Source organism: Rhinoderma darwinii, chromosome 1 (genome assembly GCF_050947455.1).
Source record: "Rhinoderma darwinii isolate aRhiDar2 chromosome 1, aRhiDar2.hap1, whole genome shotgun sequence".
Taxonomy (NCBI): Eukaryota; Metazoa; Chordata; class Amphibia; order Anura; family Rhinodermatidae; genus Rhinoderma; species Rhinoderma darwinii.
Window position 1 is genome coordinate 320,457,752 of NC_134687.1, and position 16,588 is coordinate 320,474,339.

The following is a 16,588-nucleotide window of genomic DNA, read 5'->3' on the forward strand; positions in this document are numbered from 1 at the left end:
CATCTACAGGGGATCTGTGTGCCATCATCCACAGGGGGTCTGTATGGCATCATATAAAGGGGGTCGTGTGGCATCATCTACAGGGGGGCTGTGTGCCATAATCTACAGGGGGTCTGTGTGCCATCATATACAGTGGGTCTGTGTGGCATCATATAAAGGGGGTCTGTGTGGGATCATATAAAGGGGGTCTGTGTGCCATCATATAGAGGGGGTCTGTGTGCCATCATCTACAGGGGACAGCACAGCACTGGAGAAAGATGTAAAAATGCTGGGTGCATGCCTCAGAGGGACCCAATCCAAAGTCCCACAGCGGATATCCACAAACAAAATAGAGACGAGGCAGCACTTCCAAAATACAAAGGGATTTATTCATCCACCAGTGCGACGTTTCAGTCCAGTTGGACCTTGCTTGTGGATATCATCTACAGGAGTTCTGTGCGCCATCATCTACAGGGAGGCTGTGAAACAATCATGACAATGACCTTCCTTTGGGTGTTTTCAGGGGGTTGGGACAAAAAAAGCCACAAATGAAATTCATCAGTTTTTTTACCAGCCACGAAAAACGGACACAAAATGGATGTCAAACGGCAATTAAAAAACGGACAGACGGACTGGAAATGGATGAAAATTTGGAGACACACTGATGCAAAACAGTTGATCAGTTTTTAATCGGCATTTTTTTTTTCACTGTCGTGTGAATGTAGCCTAAGGCTCTATTCACACGACAGTGAAAAAAAATGTCCTTTAAATGTCCACACCGGCTGACAGAGCATGATAAAGGCCGGATTGTGGCCGAAACGTTACACCTTTTCTCTTATATTGCCTTATTTTAAATAAACCTATTTTGCATATTTCAACCGAAGGAGCGCTTGAGTTTTTCATTGCAAATATTCACCCGACAGTGAAAAAAAATGGCGATTAAAGACTGATAAACTGTCAGATTTTCATGGCAGTTTTGCATCAGTGTGTGTCCAAATTTCCAATCCGTCTTTTAATGGCTGTTTGACATCAATTTTGCATCCGTTTTTCATGGCCGTTAAAAAAACTGATGAATTTCCTTTGTCAGGCTTTTTTTGTCCCAACCCCCTGAAAACACCCTAAGGAACGTCATTGTCATGATTGTTTTACAGCCCCTCTGTAGATGATGCCACACAGACCCCCTGTATATGATGGCTCACAGACCCCTTGAAGATGATGGCACACAGACCCCCTGTAGATGATGGCGCACACACACCTCTCTGGAGAAAGCACCACACCCCCCTCCCTTCCTGTAGTAATCTTCCGGGATTGTCTCTGTAAATTCAGAACAGTCCCGAAAAATTTGCTACAGTTGACAACAATGCCCCCTGTAGTAGCGTCACACTACCCTTGTAGTGAGCACAACAATACCCAACATTTATTTCCGCTTGAATGCCCTACATACTCACCGATGCAGCGCCGTCTACTCGTGTGAATGTACCCTAGGGCTATATGCACACGACAGTGAAAAAAAATGGCCATTAAAAATGGATCAACTGTCAGTTTTTCATTGCCATTTTGTATCAGTGTGTCTCCAAAATGTCATCCATTTCCAGTCCGTTTGTCTGTTTTTAATGGCCATTTGACATCCGTTTTGCATCCGTTTTTCATGGCCGTTAAAAAAACTGATGAATTTCATTTGTCAGGCTTTTTTTGTCCCAACCCCCTGAAAACACCCTAAGGAAGGTTATTGTCATGATTGTTACACAGACCCCCTGTATATGGCACACAGATCCCCTGTAGATTATGACACACACACCTCTCCGGAGAAAGCACCCCCCCCCTCCCTGTAGTAATCTTCCGGGACTGCCTCTGTAAATTCAGGACAGTCCTGAAAAATTCACCAGTTGCCAACAATGCCCCCTGTACTAGCGCCACACTACCGTTGTAGTGAGCGCAACAATACCTGACACTTAATTCCGCCTGAATGCCCTACATACTCGATGCAGCGCCATCTACTTCACGTGTGGTCCCTAGTCTTCACAGGTTCTGCGAAGGCACGATGACGTCATCTCGTCGACGTCGCAGAACTAGAGACCACACCTGAAGAGGACCGTGCTGCATCGATGAGCATGTGTCATCGTTCCACCGATAGCCAGCAAGGGAACCCCCATGTTACATATCCGTTTTTAACAGTTGTTACATGTACTGACAGCCGTTAAAAACTGATCCATTGACTTCTATTCAGTGTGAATACAACCATAGAACATCATTGTTCTGAAAACTGCCATGTGACGGCTGTTCAAAAATCGGCCATCACATGACCGTTTTTCACTGTCGTGTGAATGTAGCCCAGAAGGAAGGAACAGAATAAAGGAAAGACTAATATTTCCTCACTTGTGTATTCACAAACTGCACCAAAAACTGCAATCGAAAAATGCATGAGTGAAACCAGCCTAAGGGAATGTTCACACAGCTTGTTTTCCAGTGTATTTCAGAGTGTAATTGGGTTGCATTATGCTCCGAAATACAGCTTGAAACAGCTTCCCATTGATTTCATACAAGGCATAATTTTACAACGTTTAAAAAAAACGCAACGTAAAAATACGACTTGTAAAATGTAGTGACATGTTACTTCTTGAGGTGTTTTTGAAGCAGATTTTTGCCTGGAAAATCTATTTTAAAAACGCCTGGTAAAAGCTGTAAGGGTAAGGCGTTGACGCGGTTTTGTTGCATTTGAAAACCGCATGTGGTCAACTGCATGCGTTTTTTGTCTCTGTTAGGCTGGGTTCACACGACCTATTTTCAGACGTAAACGAGGCGTATTATGCCTCGTTTTACGTCTGAAAATAGGGCTGCAATACGTCGGCAAACATCTGCCCATTCATTTGAATGGGTTTGCCGACGTACTGTGCAGACAACCTGTAATTTACGCATCGTCGTTTGACAGCTGTCAAACGACGACGCGTAAATGGACTGCCTTGGCAAAGAACTCAATGAAGCACAGCTCAAGATTTACGAGCGTCTCAGGCGCTTCGTAAATTACGAGGAGCATTTACGTGTGAAACGAGGCAGCTGTAAACAGTCTGTCTTTTCACACGTAAATGCCTCTCATCGTGTGAACATACCCTAAGGCTGGGTTCACACGACCTATTTTCAGACGTAAACGAGGCGTATTATGCCTCGTTTTACGTCTGAAAATAGGGCTACAATACGTCGGCAAACATCTGCCCATTCATCTGAATGGTTTTGCCGACGTACTGTGCAGACGACCTGTCATTTACGCGTCGTCGTTTGACAGCTGTCAAACGACGACGCGTAAAAATACAGCCTTGGCAAAAGAAGTGCAGGACACTTCTTTCAGACGTAATTTGAGCCGTTCTTCATTGAACTCAATGAAGAGCAGCTCAAGATTTACGGCTGTCAGAGAAGCCTCGCAAAATGCGAGGAGGAGCATTTACGACTGAAACGAGGCAGCTGTTTTCTCCTGAAAACAGTCTGTCTTTTCAGACGTAAAAGCCTGCTACCGTATGCACATACCCTAATGCTGCAGTTCTGTTGCGTTTTTAAAGGAAATAATTGATGGGCATAGTTTTCACCCGTGTTGAAGTTTGTTAGGTGCTTCCTGTATATAGTTCATTACAAGGCATTGCAGAACTGTTAGGGTATGTGCACACGGTGAGAGGCTTTTACGGCTGAATGACAGACTGTTTTCAGGAGAAAACAGCTGCCTCGTTTCAGCCGTAAAAGCTCCTCCTCGTATTATGCGAGGCGTCTGAGACGCTCGTAAATCTTGAGCTGCTCTTCATTGAGTTCAATGAAGAACGGCTCAAATTACGTTGCAAAGAAGTGCCCTGCACTTCTTTGCCGAGGCAGTCAATTTACGCGTCATCGTTTGACAGCTGTCAAACGACGACGCGTAAATTACAGGTCGTCTGCACAGTACGTCGGCAAACCTATTCAAATGAATGGGCAGATGTTTGCCGACGAATTGTAGCCCTATTTTCAGGCGTAAATCGAGGCATAATACGCCTCGTTTACGCCTGAAAATAGGTCGTGTGAACCCAGCCTAAGCAAACTCGCCAGCAGTTCAGCAACAACTTTGGCAGCGCGGTCATTAACTGCATGCGGTCGGACATTATGAAGATGCAGTTAACTGCACAAAAAACACATTGTAATATAATAGCAGCAGTCTGTCCATAACAAAAATGTCACCATTGACTTCTATTGAAAAATTACTTGGTGCAGTCACGGTGCGTTTATGTTGCGTTTTTAAACTGCAGCGTGTGGCCTTACCCTAAGGGCGCATTTACACGAACGTGATATACGTCCGTGCAACGCACGTGATTTTCACGCGTGTCGTACGGACCTATGTAGTGTATGGGGCGGTGCAGACAGTCCGTGATTTTTGCGCAGCGTGTGTCCGCTGCGTAAAACTCACGACAGGTCCTATATTTCTGCGTTGTTCACGCATCACGCACCCATTGAGTCAATGGGTGCGTCAAAATCACGCGCACCACACGGAAGCACTTCCATGGGACGCGCATGATTCGCGCAACAGCAGTCAAAAGTATGATTGAAAACAGAAAAGCTAAACGTGCTTTTCTGTTTACAAACATGCAAACAGAGTGTCATAATGATGGCGGCTGCGCGAAAATCACACAGCCGCGCATCATACGGGGCTGACACACGGAGCTGTTAAGTGCCTTTTGCGCACGCAAAACGCCGAGTTTTTTTCGTGTGCAAAACGCACACGCTCGTGTAAATCCCCCCTAAATGTATCTTTACAATCATTTATCAAAGGCAAAGCTTAAAAAAGGTGCAAATGTACGGCTGCTCATAGTACGTTTAACAAAGACATTCAGTCAGATAATTCCAAGTGCACCAGATGTACTAAGAGCCGTGCAACTTTAAATAAATTAGGAGCAATTCTTGCCAACAACCCTCTCAAATTTTATTGGTGCTAAATAAGCCCATACAAATGAACATATAATGTGACAAACGCAAGATTAATATAGAAGATTTTACTTCACCACCGCCAAGAGTATATGGCAACCCTTGATTTACATCATTTATCCAATAGTATATGCCAAGTATGCTCCACTGCCACCCGAAGAAATGAAAAGAAAGAATCCATTTGTAGTCTCACTCCTAACTTTTCAGATTACTTTAACTAGTAAATTGATCACTTTCGCGTGTACTCCATTGCTGCAGGTCAACATGCCTTTCAGATCTATAGATCGGAGTCATTTTACCTGTCTTGTCAAATTAATTTAGAACGATTAAGTCCAGGATAGTAAAAATCCAGAGTCCGGAGCACAAGGGACAGCACAAATTTTATTATCTTGAACATTGTTTTTTTTTTTTTTTAAATCTTCAGCAGTGCGTGCAGATCCAGTGTACAATCCATGGAGAACATATTCTCCTCAGACATGAGACGAGAGACAGATAACACTTCACACACCATAATATTATTATCAGGATATTTACACAAAACTGAGGCACTTTTTCTTTGCAACCTTTCATTATTCTTATAAGGTTAAGGCTATGTTCACACAGAGTTTTTTGCAGGTGGAATTTCTGCCTCAAAATTCCGTTTGGAAGTTTGAGGCAGATTTTCCTCTCCCTGCACGCCGATTTTGGTGGCGTTTTTCGCCATTGAGCGCAGCGGGCATAAGACGCTGCGAAATACGCTTTCTCTGCCTCCCATTGAAGTCAATGGGAGGTCAGAGGAGTAAATGCCCGCGAGACAGTTTCGCAGGAAAAAGACGCCTCCGATTGAAATCAATTGGGCCGTTTTTGCGGAGCGGTTTCTGCGTCAAAAAACTCATAAAAAAAACTTGTAAAAAAAACTCTGTGTGAACATAGCCTAAAAGTCCAAGACATACATATTGCCCAAATTTTCCATTGAAAGTAAAGCTATAATGTCTACAAATAAAAGATTTGCAGATCTTTTTTCAGAATTTCACAGTAAGAAAAGGAATAATAAAAAATAATAAAGCTGTTTCAGTAAAGGTTAAACACTGTGCCAACTGGTGCTCTGCCATGTATCTACTGCAATGGTCAGAAAACTTTGGCGCACCAAATGTTGTAAAAACTATAGTTCCCACCATGCCCTGAAAGCCTTTGGCGTGCTGGGAGTTGTAGTTTCACAACAGCTGGAGTGTCGTAGGTTGCTGATCCCTGATCTACTGTATACTATGGTCCCTCCAGGAAGATGGATGTACTGCTATTTCTGGTCCTAGAAGGAATACTTTTGTGCTCCTACATATATGGGAATGCAACATTTAATATTCAAGTCCATTGAATGTGATTCTAAAGAAGACACAAGGAATATTGTAAGAGAACTTGCACATTTCACTTTTCCTGATCATTGACCAGAGAGAGGACAAAAGTTAGGGTCTATTCACACGCAACAGCTGTTGCAGAGATTTCTGCAACTGAAAATCTATCCCATGCCTCTGAATGGGGTTGTTGCTGCAGCATGTGCATGGATTTTGTCAAACCTCATTCAGATGCATGGGACAGCATGTTTGCAATAATTCTGCCCTGTGTGAACATACCCTAAGAATGTTAATGTTGGACCTGTGGTCCCTCGGGGGATCCAAATGATGGCGTTTCAAATGACAGGTAAAATTAACTGTTTCATACAGTATATTGTTAAAACATTCCTGAGCTGTTGATCTCAGTAGAAGACATTTAAGAAGTGGCTTGTAAAAATTGATTGGCCCACATTCACTACTGCTGTCTAGGGCTATGTTCACACGCAAAACGAAAAACGGCTGTAAAATACGGAGCTGTTTTCAAGTGAAAGCAGCCTCTGATTTTCCGCCGTTTTTAAAACGACAAACGTTTTTTGAGGCGTTTTTTGATTGACACAATGAAAAACGGCTCAAGAAGGGACTTGCACTTCTTTCTACGGGGCGTTTTTTTACATGGCGTTTTTCCAAATGGCCGCGTAAAAAAATGCCCCGTCGGAACGAAACGCTGCTTTTCTCATTGAAATTTATGGGCAGATGTTTGGAGCTTCCGTTTTTCAGGGCGATTACGGCCCGAAAAATGGCTTAAAATAAGCTGTGTGAACATACCCTTAGGGCATGCCCCCACGTGGCGGATTTCCTCCGCAACTGTCCGCATCAATGCCGCACCTAATCCGGGTTGCGGATTACGGCTGCGGATCTGCCCAAAATGTGCAGTAAATTGATGCGGACTAGCTGCTGCGGACTGCGGAAAAAGTGCTTCCCTTCTCTCTATCAGTGCAGGATAGAGAGAAGGGACAGCACTTTCCCTAGTGAAAGTAAACGAATTTCATACTTACCGGCCGTTGTCTTGGTGACGCGTCCCTCTTTCGGCATCCAGCCCTACCTCCCTGGATGACGCGGCAGTCCATGTGACCGCTGCAGCCTGTGATTGGCTGCAGCCGTCACTTAGACTGAAACGTCATCCTGGGAAGCTGGACTGGAGACAGAAGCAGGGAGTTCTCGGTAAGTATGAACTTCTATTTTTTTACAGGTTGCTGTATATTGGGATCGGTAGTCACTATCCAGGGTGCAGAAACAGTTACTGCCTATCACTTAACTCTTTCAGCACCCTGGACAGTGACTATTTACTGACGTCTCCTAGCAACGCTCCCGTAATTCCGGGAGCCCCATTGACTTCCTCAGTCTGGCTGTAGACCTAGAAACACATAGGTCCAGCCACAATGAAGAAATGTCATGTTAAAAAAGCAAGACGCATCCGCAGCACACATAACATGTGCATGACAGCTGCGGACTTCATTGCGGAATTTAGAATCTCCATTGAAGTCAATGGAGAAATTCCGCCATGAGTCCGCAACCAGTCCGCCACTGCTCCGCAACAGACAGAGCATGCTGCGGACACCAAATTCCGCTCCGCAGCCTATGCTCCGCAGCGGAATTTTACGCATCGTCTAAACGAACACTTCTAAATTTAAGTGGAAGTCAATGGAGAAACGGCTCCGCTGCGGAGTGTCCGCAGCGGAATTCAAGTGAAATTCCGCCACGTGTGAACCCAGGCTTATAGCTAAACTTGCTTAGACCAGGCAGGCACAAAATGCACCAAATTTATCACAGTGGTGCATGCTGCAAGAAAATTTTGGCGCATCTTGCATGACCTGTTTGACCTTACACTTTCTTATATCACTTTTTATTTAGCTTATTTTGCGCCAGTTTTTTGGTGCCTTTTTGGAGCACATTGGCGCACCTTACGCCAAGCCCCTTTCCAACAAGCCATACCCCCTTTCCTGCTAAGCCTTTTGGATCACTTTTAAAAGTGTCTAGCGAGGAGCAAACATAAAAATGATGCCGAACTGCGCCAATTTGACACATTATTATTTTTTTTTACTCAGAAACAGTAGCAAATCTGACCCATAGTCTGCAAATATTAAGAAATGTGTGTTTATACAGCACCGAATCCTACCAGATTATTTTACTGTAAGGGTATGTGCACACGATAACGTCAATTACGGCTGAAATTACGGAGCTGTTTTCAGGAGAAAACAGCTCCTGCATTTCAGACGTAATTGCTCGTACTCGCGTTTTGCGAGGCGTCAATTACGGCCGTAATCTGGAGCTGTTCTTCATTGAAGTCAATGAAAAACAGCTCAAATTACGTCCCAAGAAATGTCCTGCACTTCTTTGACGACGCTGTTATTTTACGCGCCGTCTTTTGACAGCGACGCGTAAAATTACAGGTCGTCGGCACAGTACGTCAGCAAACCCATTGAAATGGGCAGATGCTTGCCGACGTATTTCAGCCGTGTTTTCAGGCATAATTCGAGGCGTAAAACGCCTGAAAATAGGTCGTGTGAACCCAGCCTAAGATTCCAGAAAATAGCTGACACTGAGACACAATTTGTAGACCCAGGTTAGTTGCAATTGTGCACAATTACAAGTTACGTGAAAAAGTATGGAAAATAAATCTTAAGCAATGAGTCTAGTGAATCTGGATTACATGTTCTTTGGACTTTAGTAAAAGGCATGTTATATTTGCTGTTGTTTTATTGAACATCACTGTAGTCTATTTTTCTGCGTTATCCGTTTTTTTTATTGTTTTCCTAAGGGTATGTTCACACTGCTTATTTTCAGCAGTTTTTCGGGCTGTAAATGCCCCAAAAAATAGCTAAAAATACGGAGGCTGAACGCCCGCAAACATCTGCCCATTGATTTCAATGGGAAAAATAGGGTTTCTTTCCCACGGGGCGACTTTTTAAAAATGGTGCGTAAAAAAACGCCCTGTAAAAAAGAAGTGCATGTCACTTCTTGAATTGTTTTTGGAGCCATTTTTCATGGTCTCAATGGAAAACCAGCTCCAAAAACGTCTGTAAAAAACAAATCAAAAAACGCTTGATGCTTTAAAAACGGCTGAAAATCAGACTATTTTCTATTGAAAACAGCTCTGTATTTTACAGCCGTTTTTAGTTTAGCATGTGAACATACCCTAGGAGTTTTTGAGGCTTTTTTTGGTGCAGCCAGATGTGAGAAAGTCTATAGTTAAATATAAAAACCACTACATACGATGCACTTGTTTGTGGCATTTTTTATGCAATTTTGTGGTCAGTGGCATCCCTTTCCAAAATGCAGCATGCTCTTGGTGTGGTGTTTTTTTCCCATATGCTTCTCTTCAGGACTTTAAAAATGGCTGAAAAAAAAGGATGTACAAAATAACACTAAATAAAAAACGCCACAATAAAAAGACACTAAAAACGCATAAAAAACTATACTACATTTAACAAAACACTGGCGTTTTAGCATGCATTTATTTATGCAGTTTAAAACGGCAGAAAAAAAAATCTGTGTGTGAAGGAGGCCATAGGCCACTGCACACGGCAGTATTCTAATCAGTATTCGTTAATGCTAGGAGTGGATCCATCACACAGAAAAAGAGCAAATCTTTCCGTTGTAATCTTTCTCTTTGTAGGTTCCACACTGGTTTTGGCTTCCAAATACTGACCAGAATACTGCCGTGTAAAAGTGGCCTTACTGTGGAGTGGTAGGAATGGCCCCTTTCACAAGTGCTATATGCTATCATATTAAGGCCTTGCTCACACAGTGCAGATTTGATGCAGATTTTGCATGTATTGTTGAAGCCAAAACCTGGAACGGAACCTAAACAGAAGAAATATATAAAGAAAGGCCCTAAAGGGTCTCCTCTTTTGGATCCAATTCTGGTTTTGGCTTAAAAAATGCATGCAAAATATGCATCAAATCTGCACTGTGTGAACAAGGCCTTATAGTAAAGATAGGCGAGTGCGTAGGTGATTATGGGAGGCTTGTAGGAGGTGACTTCAGGTTCTTCTACACCGGCCAGTGCGGTGAGCGCCGATCAAGGAGCTCGTTGATCGGCACTCGTTTGCTCCTTTTACAAGGAGCTAGTATGGGGACGAGCGCTCGTTACTCCGATCGCTCGTTCCCATACATTTCTATCATGTCGGCAGCACGTCTCCCTGTTCCAGGGAGATGTGCTGCCGACAACGATAATATTTTACACATTTAAAACGATACAATCAGCTGATGAACGAGCGTTAATTTGCCTGATAATGATGGGTCCACCAATATCAATGAGTGAAGTTAAAAAATTATTCTCTTTGGCTTTACCCCAAAGCATATGAGTCTTCAACATTAACGATTTTGACATACTAATTTAGTTTGCTGGCGCTTGTGGTACCAGTTGAATGCTGTATAATGCTGGTCATGAATATCTGTGGGAAATGATATAACAAATATTATTTATGTTTTATAAAGTAACATTCTGAAAGAGTTGTGCTATTGTGATTTTGTTTTGATCTCCTTTTTATGGTCTTGCAGTTACTAAAAGGCACTATTTGGAATTTAAAGGGGTTTTCCCATGAAGGACATATCCACAGGATATGTCATAAATGTCACATAGATGCACCTATCTCTAGAACGGGGCACCCAATCCGCGTTCTAGCTTTTTGTGCTCATGCTGCCTCCCGGCCACTTACGGATTACATGGTCGGGAGTTACGGAAACAGCGTAACTCCCTGAGCTACGCTGTTTCTGTAACTTCCATAGTAGTGAATGCCAGTTACAAAAGCAGTTTCCGTAACTCCCAACCATGTAATCAGTAAGGCAAGAGGCAGCGTGAGCACAAAAAGCTAGAACGGGGTTTAGGGGGCCCCGTTCTAGAGATAAGTGCGGGTCCCAGAGGTCGGACCTGCATTTATCTGACATTTATGACATATCCTGTGTATATTTCATAAATGTCCTTCATGGGAAAAAACCTTTAACATGCTTGGGAAATTAACACTGGTCATAACATTGGATTAGCCTCAAACTAATCCAAACAATAACACACAGTTTACGAAAGAAACAACTTGTATGACAAGGTGTACATCAGGATCAATTACATCCTTCTGTTCTTTAGGATATCCTGCTGGTCAGCATTGTGCAAGTAATTCATTTAGTGTATTGTGAAATTCTTAATAGTTGTTAACGGGACCAAACTTTCGAAATGTCTGTGTAAATGAAACAAAAGTGTAATTGTCACATTGATCTAATTTTACGCGCTTTGCTAGCTTTGGGACAACACCACGTAGAGATCTAAGCCCCATTCTCTGTTCCTCGTACCAGACTTTTTCCATTCCGCTGACTTCTTTCCGTGCAGTCAGGTAAAATGGCAAGCTTGCTTCCATCTGAGATGGTGGACGATGGGTGTACATGTACTTATACAGAAGACAGTAGGGACACCGTTTGTGTCCTTTCGAATGTTCATGGTAAATCTGTCCATAGCACATCTTATTAGGGTTTGCTTGCTTGTCTCTTTTTACACTGTCTGTTCTAGCAAAGAAGGATTGATTATTTCCATCCTTCAGCAATTCTATGTCACCATACATTAGATCAGCATGTTCCTGCAAAGTCCTCATGTTTAGAAACTGACTATTGTATTTTACCACTGAAGATAATAGTGGCACGGGCCCGTCATCACCTAGACACCCAATTCTCCACATTTCCTCTTCATCTGCTAGAGTGAAGTAGATAATATTGCGTGACCGGGAGCCTGACATTCCAGCTTTGTTGAGCATTCTCAGTTTTTCCTTGAGTTTCTGTGAGGATGAATTGAAGACACTGCTGGTGATCGAGAAGCCAGCTCCAGCATTCTTCAGAATGCGGTCTAAGCCTCTACGTATTGCATGGAGAGATGTAGCCAAAAAATCTGATCCATCTGTCTTTTTCACAGTCACGTAAAAATCTTCAAGAAGCTCATTCAGCTTAACTGCAGGCACCTTAAAAACACAAAGCGAGAACAGATTCGGTAGTTATCAAAGAAGAAGATTCTTACAAAACCTTACTGCTACCATAATATTAATACTGAAACAGAATACTGGAGTTAGAGTATTAACAAGCAGATGTGTATGGATCTGTGGATGTAGTGTGTCTTAGCACAGACACTAAAATATATTGACCGACTATCAAAAATGTAATTATATAGGCCGATGCGGTGGATAAAAAGCAGAGGATCAGGGACTGACACAGAGCTAAAGGCGAGTGTTCAAGAATGACAGAATTAGCAAATAAGCTGTGATGGAGCAATTGGCCTACTGTATTAATCATAAACCACCTCCCGTAAGGCACTATAGTATGCCAATTCTTCTGGTGGATCGCGATGAAATAGTACATTTCAAGTATGAGAAACATTGGTACAATCCCTTCATAATCTTTAACCCCTTAAGGACGCAGCCTAGTTTGGGCCTTAAGGCTCAGAGCCCATTTTTCAAATCTGACATATTTCACTTTATGTGGTAATAACGTCGGAATGCTTAAACCTATGCAAGCGATTCCGAGATTGTTTTCTCGTGACACTTTGGGCTTCATGTTCGTGGTAAAATTTGGTCGATATATTCAGTCTTTATTTGAGAAAAATTGCAAAATTTAGAGAAAATTTAGAAAAAATAGCATTTTTCAGAATTTAAATGCATCTGCTTGAAAAACAGACGGTTATACCACCCAAAATAGTTACTAGTTCACATTTCCCATATGTCTACTTTAGATTAGCATCGTTTTTAGAACATTATTTTATTTTTCTTGGACGTTACAAGGCTTAGAACATAAACAGCAATTTCTCATATTTTTAAGAAAATTTCAAAAGCCTTTTTTTTAAGGTACCTGTTCAGTTCTGAAGTGGCTTTGAGGGGCCTATGTATTAGAAACCCCCATAAAGCACCCCATTTTAAAAACTAGACCCTTCAAAGTATTCAAAACAGCATTTAGAAAGTTTTTTAACCCTTCAGGAATTTCACAGGAATTAAAGCAAAGTGGAGGTGAAATTTGCAAATTTCGTTTTTATTTCTGAATTTCAATTTTATTCTATTTTTTTTCTGTAACAAAGAAGGTTTTACCAGAGAAACACAACTAAATATGTATTGTCCAGATTCTTCAGTTTTTAGAAATGTCCCACATGTGGCTCTAGTGCGCTCGTGGAATAAAACACAAGCCCCAGAAGCAAAGAAGCACCTAGTGCATTTTGGTGGTGCTTTTTTATTAGCATATATTTTAGGCAGCATGCCAGGTTTGGAGAGGTGTTGAGGTGCCAAAACAGTAGGAATCCCCCAAAACTGACCCCATTTTGGAAACTGCACCCCTCAAGGAATTAATTTATGGTTATTGTTACCATTTTGACCCCGTAGTTTTTTCACAGCGCGTATTTGAATTGGGCTGTGAAATTAAAAGAATGACAATTTTTCCAATAAGATGTCATTTTTGATCAGAATTTCTTATTTTCACAGGGAACAAAATGCCCCATTTTGTTGCCCAATTTGTCCTGAGTGCGGCAATACCCCATTTGTGGTGATAAACTGCCGTTTGGGCCCATGGGAGGGCTCAGAAGGAAAGGAGCGCTATGTGTTTGTTGGAGTCCAGATTTTGCTGTATTGGTTTTCGGGTGCCATGTCGCATTTGCAGAGCCTCAGAGGTATCAAAGCAATGGAAACCCACCAAAAGTGACCCCATTTTGGAAACAAAACCCCTCAAGGAATTTATTTATGGGTGTTGTGACCATTTAGACCCCACAGTTTTTTCACAGAACTTATTTGAATTGGGCTGTGAATTTAAAAAGAAAAACTTTTTTCCAATAAGATGTAGTTTTGGCTCAAAATGTCTTATTTTCACAACGAATAAAATACCCCATTTTGTTGCCAAATTTGTCCTGAGTGCGGCAATACCCTATTTGTGCCCATAAACTGCCGTTTGGGCCCATGGGAGGTATTAGAAGGAAAGGAGCGCTATGTGTTCTTTGGAGCAGAGATTTTGCTGGATTGGTTTTCGGGTGCCATGTCGCATTTGCAGAGCCCCAAAGGTATCAAAGCAATGGAAACCCACCAGAAGTGACCCCATTTTGGAAACTACACCCCTCAAGGAATTCATTTATGGGTGTTGTGACCATTTAGACTCCACAGTTTTTTCACAGAATTTATTTGAATTGGGCTGTGAATTCAAAAAAATTAAATTTTTTCCAATAAGAGGTAGTTTTGGCTCAAAATTTCTTATTTTCACAAGGAATAAAATACCCCAATTTGTTGCCCAATTTGTCCTGAGTGCGGCAATACCCCATTTGTGGTGATAAACTGCCGTTTGGGCCCATGGGAGGCCTCAGAAGGAAAGGAGCGCTATGTGTTCTTTGGAGCCCAGATTTTGCTGGATTGGTTTTCGGGTGCCATGTCGCATTTGCAGAGCCCCAAAGGTATCAAAGCAATGGAAACCCACCAGAAGTCACCCCATTTTGGAAACTACACCCCTCAAAGAATTTATTTATGGGTGTTGTGACCATTTAGACCCCACAGTTTTTTCACAGAATTTATTTGAATTGGACTGTGAATTAAAAAAAAAATTATTTTTTCCAATAAGAGGTAGTTTTGGCTCAAAATTTCTTATTTTCACAAGGAATAAAATACCGCATTTTGTTGCCCAATTTGTCCTGAGTGTGGCAATACCCTATTTGTGGTGATAAACTGCCGTTTGGGCCCATGGGAGGGCTCAGAAGGAAAGGACCACCATGTGGCCTACTGGGAATTTTCTGGTGCTAAGTCGTGTGTGCAGAAGCCCCTGAGGTATCAGTACAGTTGAAACCCCCGAGAAGTGACCCCGTTTTAAAAACGACACCCCTTAAGGAATTCATCTAGAGGTGTAGTGAGCATTTTGACCCCACAGGTATTGTGTAAAAGATAATGCGCAGCAGATGGTGCAGAGTGAGATTTGCAATTTTCTATATATATGCCATGTCAGTGTCCGATATATTGTGCCCAGCATGTGCCACCGGAGACCTACACCCCATAAACTGTAATGTTGGCTCTCCCGGGTACGGCAATACCCTACATGTGGCTGTTATCAGCTGCCTGGGCATACAGCAGGGCTCAGAGGGGAAAGATGAGGATGGGTAAGCTGTGCGAAGTGGATCAGAGCGAGTAAAACTGGGGTAAATTAAAAATAAAGGGATGGATGATAAATTTGAAAACACTCTTTCATACAGAGCTCTGGTTTTTCGGGACACGTGTCACATTGATATATTGTGTCCTTCCTTATCCCCCTCTTATAGCAGACTCTGCACCTCTTTTGACTTTTTCCCTTCTTGCCAGTTTGGGGAACTTCTCCTAAAAAGTGTTGCCCTGGTACGATGCCTGTGGCCCCGCTTCCAGAAGTACTGTAAGGCTTCAGGACTTGATCTGACAAGTCCACCCCTCCCATGTACCTATTGTAGTCCAGGATGCAGTCTAGTTTGGGGGTCCCTGTACTGGTACCTCGTACAGGTACATGGGTACTGGTGTGGCATCTCCCTGGTCTTGTACTTGACACACAATATGTTGCTGCTAGATTGTGCCCTGCTCTCACCCCTTCTGAGTGTTTGCCCAAGCAGAGTCTTAGGGAGGCCTCTCAGATTTCTTCTAGCAGTGGCGCATGCCGCAGGACTTCTGGAAGCGAGGCAGTTGAAGAGTGGGACGCTGGTATAAAAATTATCCAGGTAGAGGTGGTAACCCTGGTCCAGCAGTGGGTGCACCAAATCCCACACAATTTTTGTATTAACTCCCAGTAAGGGGGGGCATTCTGGGGGCTGAGAACTGGTGTCCTTCCCTTCATATATCCTAAATTTGTAGGTATACCCTGATGCACTCTCGCAGCTTATACATCTTCACGCCATACCTTGCCCTCTTACACGGCAGGTACTCGCGGAATTGAAGCCTCCCTTTCAAATGTACCAGGGATTCATCTATAGAAATACACTTCTCGGGGGTGAATGCTGGGAAAACCGGGCACTGAAACGGTCTAATAGGGGTCTCCGTTTATACAAACGGTCAAAACTGGGGTCATCTCGGGGTGGGCACGGCTCATTATCAGTATAATGTAAGAAGCGAAGTATTGCCTCATTTTTATTTTATTTTTTAGTTTCCAGCTCAGTTCTGAAGTTGCTTTGAGGGGCCCATATATTAGACACCCTTATCAAACACCCCATTTCAGAAACTAGACCCCTCAAAGTATTCACAACAGCATTTAAAAAGTTTATTAACCCTTTAGGCGTTTCACAGGAATTTAGAGCAAAGTAGAGGTGACATTTAATTAATTTAATTTAATTTATTAGGCACCATGTCCGGTTTGAAGAG

General features: G+C 42.6%; 1 protein-coding gene across 2 annotated transcripts in view; it reads right to left on the reverse strand.

Annotated features, from left to right (window-relative positions):
* Window positions 1-7,412: 7,412 nt before the first annotated feature.
* The window catches only part of KIAA1958 (KIAA1958 ortholog), a 164,906-nt gene continuing 155,730 nt past the window's right edge, over window positions 7,413-16,588 (reverse strand). The window contains exons 4-5 of one of the 2 annotated variants that reach the window (XM_075825585.1): window positions 11,568-12,223; window positions 7,413-9,618 (exon numbers count right to left, since the gene is read on the reverse strand). In XM_075825585.1, the coding sequence (XP_075681700.1) occupies window positions 9,609-9,618; window positions 11,568-12,223 (666 nt within the window). In that variant the 3' untranslated portion in view covers window positions 7,413-9,608. Of the gene's footprint in view, window positions 12,224-16,588 lie in introns of both variants that reach the window. The other variant, XM_075825584.1, reaches the window with a different exon arrangement.